The following is a 10,534-nucleotide window of genomic DNA, read 5'->3' as shown; positions in this document are numbered from 1 at the left end:
AATTAAAAAAAAGTGTGTGTATGTATATTATTTCGATGCTCTATAAAAAATAAAAAATATGATCTAATTTATTCGCATAAAAAAGTTAAAATTTGCAGGGCAGTGTTATGGATCAAATTTCTAGTTTCTTAATGAAATAAGTAAAAGATGTTTTGTTGGTTTCAAATCATATGGAAATCTTTCTTTAGTCTCAGGAGTTTTCAGTTTCGCACCTGGAACAAGGATGCTTCTTGCACTCACGTCGCGTCGTCTTTTCGAAGTTTTCAAATGAAATCGAGACTCGCAATTAAAATCAACCTTATTTCAGTAATAAGTTTGAAAGCCCCACTCAGTGCGCGAATAATTATTACTTTCAATTTAAATATACTGTTGTCTATACATTTCTGCCTTTACTTCTTCCTAGCCTTAAATCACGACGTGGTTTCCAAATTCCTACGAGATTCTATTATCAGGGATTGAAATTCTACTCAAATTTTCTTGCCAAAACTGGTTCACTTGATTTGACTTTTAAAGTTGACTGTAATCTTTACGATGAGCCTTAAAAGTCTCAACAAGTTACCAATTTCTCGCCTGAAGCACCATTTTTTAATCGCTTTGTGGCCAGAAAACCCGACTTGATCCCGGCTGGTATTGAAGTCGAGACGCGACAAGATTACCATGATGTTTTTAGCCGGATTCCTCGACTAGCGCCCGGTTTAAACCAGAACTATCCGGCCGGATCCCTGATTGGATTCCTACACGGGTTTGGTCACAATTATGCAACATAATTCTCTTTATTAAACATCTCAGTCGAGGTGATCACCTCCACTAAGACGAGGTTTTTCATCTCCAATCTTTTCAAGGATTAAAAATAAAAATTAAGTTTAACCTAGGTTTAGCAATTGCGTAATAAGCTAAATATTCGCAGTTCGTTAATATAATTTTACTTTGATATTTGTAGCTTAGATATTAACAGTTCCCTAATTAAGTTTTTTAAAAATTTTAATTGTTCTTAGTCTTTAGAAAAATAATGCTTATGAATGGCATAGAAACGTTGTTCTTCGATCTTGAGGAAATTCAATTAACGAATCACTAAACAATTTTAATAGGCTTAATAACGAATTTGAAAATTACCCACTCCTTTAAGAACCAATCTCTTCTATTTAAAAGAAGTTGTGCTTTTACAAAAATGATGTATACATTTGAATAAGTAATTATTGATGGTTGCTCAATTTTGCATTAATGATTTTTTATTAAATAATAAAGAATGACATTGATTTTTTAAACTGATATTTCAATTCGACGAGTTTTTTCGTTTCACATCTCGTTAAGTCCCTACATCTAAAAATCATGTTCAACAATTATTTATATTTGTCAGTATCACACATCATAGCATGAATTAGAGGCTTAAGAATTTGACGTATGGTATATTTCATTCTCTCATTTCCTATGATAAAAATGATTAGAGCTCGTCTTTTATATCTTAAATTCTAATTAACTAATTAGGAAATATTTATTCAGCAGTAGTAATATTTCTCGGTAAAATATCGTTAAATATTTGTTACAATATCCTTATTATTTTATAATAAAGTGGCGCCTAAAAACGAAAAGGTGGAGTTTCCGTTTTCAATTAAAAGTATTTGATTTTTAATAATTTTTTTAGCATTTATCCTTACTTGCTTTTTTATTAAAGAGATAATAATTCATGATTTATATTAATCAAGGCAAAATAAAATTTTAAGTATGTTTCTTTTAACAAATTGAAAATTACGATTCTTTCAAATTTTGAAACTATTCAGGTTTTGTCTTTCCTACAGTTAAAAAGGCTTCTGGTTGGTCATTTATACAACAAATAATATCTAAATCACAATTCTTCATTGGATATTTTGTAGCATCTGCTTATTATTCAACACACATTTTTCTAGGTAATTTTAGAAGCTGTTGTTTTATTCGGATAAAAGTAACTGCATACTAATTGCAAAAACTAAATTGAAATTTATATATAATTAGGAATGTAAAAAAATGTATGATATTAGAGATGCAATCAATTCATCATTTTGTAAACTTTTTGGTACAAGAGCTTAGTATTAGACTATTAGGACTCGGCTCAAAGCCATTAGAAACGAGAATTTATCTCCTGGACATTTCTATCTGAAAGCATCGTCGTTTATTTACAGTATGGCGTCACCACAAAGATTTATTTTCTTCTCATATTCAGCCTTTTTTCTAATGAATCTAGAAACGAAAATAAAAATTAAATATACTTATCATTATTTAAATTCAAAACTAAAACCGTGTGATTATAGACTTACTCAACATAATCTCAAGCAATGAAATGGCTTCCATGGTATGAATATGGTAAGTGCTTTTCTTGGTCATTAAAACGCTTGATTTCTTTTCACCAAGTGGAAAAACATTGTTTTATGCTGGTTGAACAAGATTTCGTGCATCCAAGCCACGGAGTACGTCTACTAACTGTTTATTGATTAGTCAAATTATACTAATTTAAGCAAAAAGCAGTATCTAGTATCATCATCCTTAGTGGAACTCCTTTCATAATACTATAATTCACAATACAATCCTAAAGACAAAATTGATTTAAGAATTAGGGCAGTAATTGAAAGTAAATATTTTCTAATTCCAAAATTAAGAAATATCATGTTAGTTTTATATTAGAAAATTAAAAATTTAAACCTTTCGAGGATTATCTGATAGATGTGAATGATGTATTTATTGAAAGTACAGCTGCATCATTAAGAATGACAACCGCATAAAATTATTTAATTATTTAAAGTATTATTATACAGGGTGGGCACGCTGGCAAGTGCCAATAAGTATGCGATCAGACATACACGTCCATAAGAATAGAATTGTCGTGTAAGGCGGGCTGCATACTTTTTGGTAATCCTCAGTGTGTCCACACTGTATAATCCTAAAATAAAAATTCCATAAATGTCATTTAGTAATTAACAGAAGGCGTGGGCTAAAAAATATATACGTTTATTTAAAAAATCAATAAATATAGGGCTATTATTAAATATTTTGTTTGCAAAAATTGCAGTTAATAGGTGAAAGCAAAATTTGATAGCAATGATATGCAGATTCCATAGTTCTTGATACAACTGTCTCATTGCAAAAATGGAACTTTCGACAATTTCTTTATTTCTTTTGTAAATAATAATGAACAAAATTCATTATAATGCAGTATCTATCAGTAATTAATAGTACTGTATGATGAAAAAACATTCGTTGCTTGAAAACATAAATATTTGGGAGATTCTTTTAGTATTTTTTTAACAATAATTGCTTTTTACAAACATGAGTTAAGATTGGTAAGAATGTAGTATCTGTTACTTTATGATTTGTCCCCTATAGTTTTAATGAACATAAAAAATATAGTACCTGTTTTCTTCGCTTTATTTACTAATGCATCCATTTTTTAAGCAAACAATGAAAAATCGATTCCTTAAAGTTTAATAATACAAATTGTATTAGTAATTGAGTGAATTATGAGAATAATAATATAATTAATTGAAAATTTTCTTGGCGAACAAAAATATCCAAAAACGTCATCATGACTTACAAATATTTTTAAGAAGTCTTTGGTACATCCTAGTATCTTTTTTTAGCCGTTCTGACCTTTACTTCTAAGAAACATTTTTCGGAAATTTTGATAACGTCTTTTTATTTCCATTTTTAATAACAAATTAGTTTTTTGTGGAAATTAATAACTATACTGGGCTCAAGTATTATGCACTTTTTAGAAGTGGCAAAAGTCATATTTTCTGAAAGTTTCATATTTGTTGCTTGATTGTGGAAAAAATAATAACATGTTTAAAAAAATCATTTTCGAGTAGTTTTTTGTTCTTTTTTTCCAAGTATACGAATGAAAGAATTTTAACGTACGCGAAACTTTATAGATATTTGTGAAACTTATATTTTTAAACTAACTGTTTTTTTGTCAAACAAATAGGTTCGTCGCAATTACCAAAAACCCGTTTTTGCTATCTTTAACTATAATATACGCAGATCATCGGTCCTAGTATTCCGACTAAAAACATATAAACTTTTGTTTTACATGTAAACAGTACAAAAGTCCAAACTCAAATTTCAGGTGTCAATTTATTTAAAATTTTTCATAGGGTGCCTCTACCAGATAGTGCCTTGTATGCTCAGTAGTTGCCATCGTCTTTGGTCAGCCGCATAATGATGTCTGGCCAAGCATGTTTGGCACCCCTGGTTCGTTACGCTCTCAGTGATGATGCACGGCTATTGTGAGACCAACTTATTTGCCAGTAACGACGCGACTGTCGAAAGCGGACTGCCAGAACGAGGCATAATTTATTTTGAAATGAATTACAGAGAGTCAAGATTATTCAAATTATGTGCCCTGTTTTTAAATGGCAAACAAACAATCTTGAAAAGGAAAGAAAAATATGATGGTCGGACGACAAGTTTCCAGAAATGTCACCGGTCGTCAGTTTATTTAAAAACTAAGAGTCATTAAATAAATCAGCAACTGGATGGGTGAAATATATACAGAAAACTTTACATATATCTTAAAAATTTAAGTAAAATTAGCCTATTAAAGTTGTTCCGAAACACAATAGTTCTTAAAGTAGTGAAAGAAGGATAATAAAGAAAACAATCTACATAAGGATTGAAAAATTTAACATCTAAAAAAATACTTACAATAAGGGCATTCATTCAACTTTTTTCAAGGCATGCACACTGATATATTTTGAGGCGCTGGTTATGAATATGGCCATGAAAATACCGGAAAATTAAATCTTCAAAGTCAAATCTAAAGATTCTTCAGCCGATTAATAACGAGGTAGTGGGTGCTTGACAACAATATAGTAAAACTGTTCCCCGGGCAAAGTAGGGTGGATTAAAGACGTGGATTTGTCATTTCTCAATGATATCCATTGGTTCTTTTGATAAAAATACAAGGATTTTTGGATCCTAAATGACTAATATTGCATTTTTTTAGCATAAAGAAAATGGCTTAAAACGTTTTGAACGATTTGCTCAAAGGCGGAAAAGTCTTAAAAATAATCATTTAGCAAATGTCTATTATGAGAGACGGAATACATTTTTTATTGTTTCAAATAAAATGTATAGAAGAATTTTAAATTTGTCTCTGATAGATCACTTTTATATCTTCAGAGGTGGGAACTCTTCTCCTTCACAGTATCCATTATAACCCTCAGCATCTATAATATCTAACACGATACCATCAAGATTAATTTTCTGAACATAGTCAGCCTTCTTCTTGATGAACCTAAAAACAATATGAAATTAAGTACTCGCACATTTACTGAAATACAAGCTTTGAGAGAATTTTACTTCAAGACTCATTCAATAACATCATAGGCAACAATTTGACCGATTTTGTAGATATGTAGAACTTGCTGTTCTTCGTCGTATAAATTTTTCCATTCCGGATTTTTAGTAATAGAAAAATGCCGTGATAAAATGTTTTGGGTAAAAGAATTATTCCCTTATCAGAAACTTGTGCATTTCCATCAATTTTCTTTGGATTAGCCAAAGTATATATATTTCTATAAAAATAAATTTCTAGCATACACTTTTTTGTTAGAGCACCTTGTGAAATTCAGTATTTCACAACATAAATCTGAGAACAGACTTCATTTAGAAATCATCCCACCAGGGAATAATGAGTTGAATTTTTCACCACTCGAATTCTTAAGAATGAATTTTCGAATTGACTTAAAAATGTCTTATTCAAATTCTATGTTATTTGTCTTCTTATTTACTTCCTACTTGTCTAATTTTAACATTTTTGCCGCCACTGAATTACTGAATCTTGCGTTCTTTCGCAATTTCCTTTTTAGAAGGATACATTGGAGTATTTTCAATCTAATAAATCAATTAAGTTTAAAACTATCTTGCTTGTTCATCGCATTACATTTTTTTTAAATAGTTTTAAGAAACTAGTCTTACTACAACTACCTGTCACTTATTAGACGTGCCTTTAATTTTTTGAAAGCTTCTTAATGTATCTCGAAAAAATACAATACGCAGGTTTAACCTTCATTTTTATACTACAGTTTTGATCTAAAAAAGCACTTAATTTATGATGAAATCATGACAGTCGAAATTTTCTTATCTTTGATAAATATTGTGGTAGTAAGTCCACACTTGAATAATAATTTTGCACGTTCTTTTGCTTAATTTAATATTCTGAAAACAAACTATATTTATTTTTTGGGAGTGGGCCGAGGTTATATCTTGATGTTACGCAATAACGATAAGCTACATAAGAAGTTGGATAAACGTGTTCCTGTGTGTAGGGCAGGGGGGGGGGTGAAAACTCGCGGGAAATTATATCATTGTTTTATAGAAGCAAGGTGCATATCCGTGAAACTTGCATTTTAGCATTTTTAGCAATTATTGATTGCTCAAATGCTCAATTAAAATAATGGGCTATCAGTTTAAAATAAAAAAAATTATCTTTAATAATGTGAACACTCAGTTTTATCAAAATCATAGTTGCGTTGCCTTCTTCTTCTTATGAAAAAACGAGTGATCAAAAAATCATTCTAAATGAGCAGTGAATATTTTTTAACATAATTCTGTTTTTAAATATAAGATTCACTTACACGAGATTTTTTATCTAGAATCTTCTAAAGGTCTAAAAATAAAGCTTTACTCGGAATCAGTGATTACGAAATTTAGTAAATATATATAGTACGCAAATATGAATGTAGTTTGATTTTCTGAATGTAGCTGTGCCTGTATATTTTTACACTGTAAGCACGATAAATGTTAAAATAATTAATCGATTGGAATCGCCTTTGGTATAATAAAAAATGCAAAATTCCATTTGGGTTTTTAACTATACATGTTTCTGCAATATATCACATAAGACAAGATAAACACAAGATAATGTAATATTCAAATCTATTCAAAAATGTCTTAACGAAAAATGTAATGGTTAATATTAAACCCAAAGAAATTTATATGTTGAATTAAAAACAGTTTGAATTAGCCAAAAAATATAAAATAAAAAAATTAAATGCTCAACCAAAAATAAATAACTAAAAAATATTTTAACTTTTATTACAAATAGCTGAATTTTCAACCCGCAAATTTTAAGATTACTCAAAAAAGTTCATTCAAAAAACAACAATTAAGTTTTCAACCAAAAGGAAGGTGGTCTAATGTACGAGGAAGTTACTCCAAGTGTCTCTCGCGGATTTGATTCTCCCTGGTATATGTTGTAGTACTCAAAAAACAAATCAAAACGCATTTTTTTATCTGCGGAAGTTTAAGGGCGTTAAGCAACCCCTCAAGAATAGGGATCTCAAGTATCGATTGTGTAGTTTTGTGTATAAAAGCCAAATTGATTTCAATCAAACCTGCTGGAAAAGTTTCCTCCTGATAAAAGATAAATAACGTAATTTTCTTGAAAAATATTCGAGAAATTAAGAGGGTACACCACCCGTTGCTTTATCATACACTTGTGAGAAAACAGCAGTGAGATTGGCCTATAATGGTTAGTTTCGTTTGTAGATCCGCTTTTGTGTATAGGAATAATTTTACTAATCTTTATTATGCTAAAAAATTGCCCTATCTCAAAATCTCTGTTTATAATTTTGAGCAACGGGTTTTTCATTACATAATACAAAGAAATAGAATTATTTGTAAGTATTTATTCATCTCCTGCCGCGGTATTCTTATGTCAATTACTAACATTTTTATCTAGTTTTACGCTACTTATAGACGTGAAGTCTGTAATATTTTTGTCACATTTTCACAGAGTCATATTACTGTCTCTATCTTTTACTTGTAAGTTTACCGCTACATTTTAGTAATATTTGTTTATTTCATTTGATATTTCAGTTGATTCAATTATTTTTGTGTCTAAAAGCTATAATTCATTCACATAAGCATTCCACTAACATTTTAAATACATTTATGCGAGATATATAAAATGTACATTGTTGAATTTATGAAGAAAGTCAAATCTTAGCGCCCGAAAGAGCTTCAGTAATCACTTGGAGACCTGTACGTGACCGCAATGTCCTCTCCATACAGCGAGAACCACAGCCACGCTATTGGCCGATATGGCTGAAGGACTGATGCACTTACTATCCGTAAGTACCAGACGGTTTCCCACAATCGCGGGGCAGTGACAAAGCATATTAATAGATCCAGGCTAGGTTGTAGTTGACTTCTTTAGAGCTAACCTGTAGAAGTGAGCCAGAGAAGTAAGTGCAGCTAAGCCCTAAAGAAGTGACTTGCAATGTTCACGAAACGTCAGCAAGATTCGTAGTTTTTCTTACGATTCAAAACAGAAATATGTCGTTTTTATTACAATGCATTATAGTCAAAGCATTAACTCTATTTGTAAAGCTTTGTTTCCAACTCTTTCTATCCATTGAAATTATACTGAGCAGTATGGCGGCAAAGTATGTCGCAATTGCTTCTTTTGCACCCCACATCCCGATTTCAGAACTAAACTAACGTCATCTGTGGCAGACTATTTCTGTACACCTCACTTGCCTCTTGGTTCGCGAAGTTGGCCTATTCTGAATAGCTCTCTCCTCATCATTTCGGCAGAGGCGACAAATGAGGTTATTTGCAAGCCCTATCTTATGTTTATGATATCCGAGGTATACATGTTCTATACAAATTTCTCATAGTACCTTGACTTCGTTCCTACTGAGCCTGCATATTTCCTCAGCTTTATTATGGCTTACCATGAAACCCACGATTGTTTTGGCCTGCCTGTAGTCAGTGGCTATGTTCTACACCTTCTGTTGTTCTTCGATCAGTCAACTGTTAATTTCTTGAGTAAATAACTTACTGCAGCCTACTGGCTTTTGATGCCGCTAGGTATAGGGACGAAAGTATTCACTCGGCTTTGCGTTCTGTAAATTGTTCTGTTTAGCAAAGAACACTCATACTAGTAGCGACGTACTCGTTGCTTAATTCAGATCCATTATAGCAGCCTGATGTCTAAGGAGATGCGGATGTTCCTTTTGTTTGCCATACTTCTATGTCTTGTTGACGCACTGGAACACCGCCATTAATCTCTGATTGTAGAACTGCCGTCTTGAGTCCCATCGGGATTGTAAAGCTCATTCCACTCTTTCTTCTTTAAAAATCAGCACCTGCCTTATCCTTGTTTCTGGAGCTATCTGTGAACTAGTTTTCAGATTAATTGGCACATGTACCTCGCCGTTAACCTGCTCCTCTCTCGTAAATAGAATAACATGATACATATTGACGAAGAGATAGCGAATATGCGCCTTTTTCTTAAGCATACTCGGAGTTGCCCTGCTTGCGATATCAGTTGGGGTCCTCAATCCCTTTGAGATCATTCCTTTGTTTGCCATATTTGATCTCTCGGCTGTCTTAGCAGACATGGCTCTAAAGGTGAAAAAATTCCCTTACAATTAAGTAATTTTCAGTGACTGCAACTTAATAATTTTAAGGTACTAAAAATGGTTTCAGTTGAATAACTATAATATAAAATATTTAGTCTATATTTGTCCTTAAGATATAAATACAGTAAAACCCTTCAATAGCCCTCCAGGATCGTTGCGGTAAGGAACTCTATCCTAATGGGCTACCTTTGTAAATACGTCACGACGTGCCGTTAAATAACTCAAACCGGGAGACACTCGCGAATTAGTACGAGAAGAACTGAAGCGGAGCATCAGTGGGGCTCCGATGCCTACTGAAGCCGATGGGATTGATCGGATTATTTCGTACCATGATGAAATCAGCTTGTCATTGACAACAGCGCCATCTCACCCACAAATATATATCGCATATTTATTGGAGCAATGTTCATAAAAACAGCAGTGTATATCAAATTATTTTAATCCAAGATTAAATATAGAATAAACTACGGTTTAAAATGAATTATTTACTATAAGATTTCCTGTTAATATTTAATTGAAATTAGGAATTTTTTCTAAATAGTTCCAAATTGGTAACGTGGACGTAGCTAACAGTAGGCTCTACGGATCTACAAAGAAAAATAAGAAGTATTAGATAGACAGAAAGAGAGAGGGGGGGAGAGAGTAGAAAGAGAGGTCCGTTCAAGTTCAGACACTTGAAGAGTTGACGTGCAGCGTTTTGTTGAAAAGAGTCTTTTTTCGTGGATATTTCTTTATTCGAATGTTTTAATTAAGTGACCGAACTACTAATGGGCCGACTATTCAAAACAAAGCTCTCCTTTTAAATCAGACACTCAGCGGCCTGCAAAACTTTAAAGTACGTAAGCAGCTAAAACATTTATTTAACGCGTATCAATTATGTTTCTTCCTCATTTCCGTTAAATATTCAGTTGACCCTTGTCTCCGTATTTAAAAAAATGTCCGTGCATTAAAATCTACCGTAAATGGTTTATACGCTCCTGAATGTTTACATCTGGAGCTGGCTATAATGAGTTAGTTCCCACCTACCGTCAGCCCTAAAATCGGCGTTATAGATGAGTTTAAATTTATTTGAAAACTACGGGTTAAGTAATTATAAACACATTGGATTCATTGTGTATAATATCAAACCTGGATAC

General features: G+C 32.0%; 1 protein-coding gene across 1 annotated transcript in view; it reads right to left on the bottom strand.

The window, feature by feature from the left end:
* LOC117170994 (chitotriosidase-1-like) overlaps nt 1–9,075 on the bottom strand; it is a 108,571-nt gene extending 99,496 nt beyond the window's left edge. Inside the window, exon 1 of the mRNA XM_033358039.1 lies at nt 9,004–9,075. Coding sequence (XP_033213930.1) covers nt 9,004–9,075 — 72 coding nt within the window. The remainder of the gene's footprint in view (nt 1–9,003) is intronic.
* Nucleotides 9,076–10,534: the final 1,459 nt, after the last annotated feature.

This window comes from Belonocnema kinseyi, chromosome 4, assembly GCF_010883055.1.
Source record: "Belonocnema kinseyi isolate 2016_QV_RU_SX_M_011 chromosome 4, B_treatae_v1, whole genome shotgun sequence".
Classification (NCBI taxonomy): domain Eukaryota; kingdom Metazoa; phylum Arthropoda; class Insecta; order Hymenoptera; family Cynipidae; genus Belonocnema; species Belonocnema kinseyi.
This window is presented reverse-complemented; position numbering and strand designations above follow the sequence as displayed.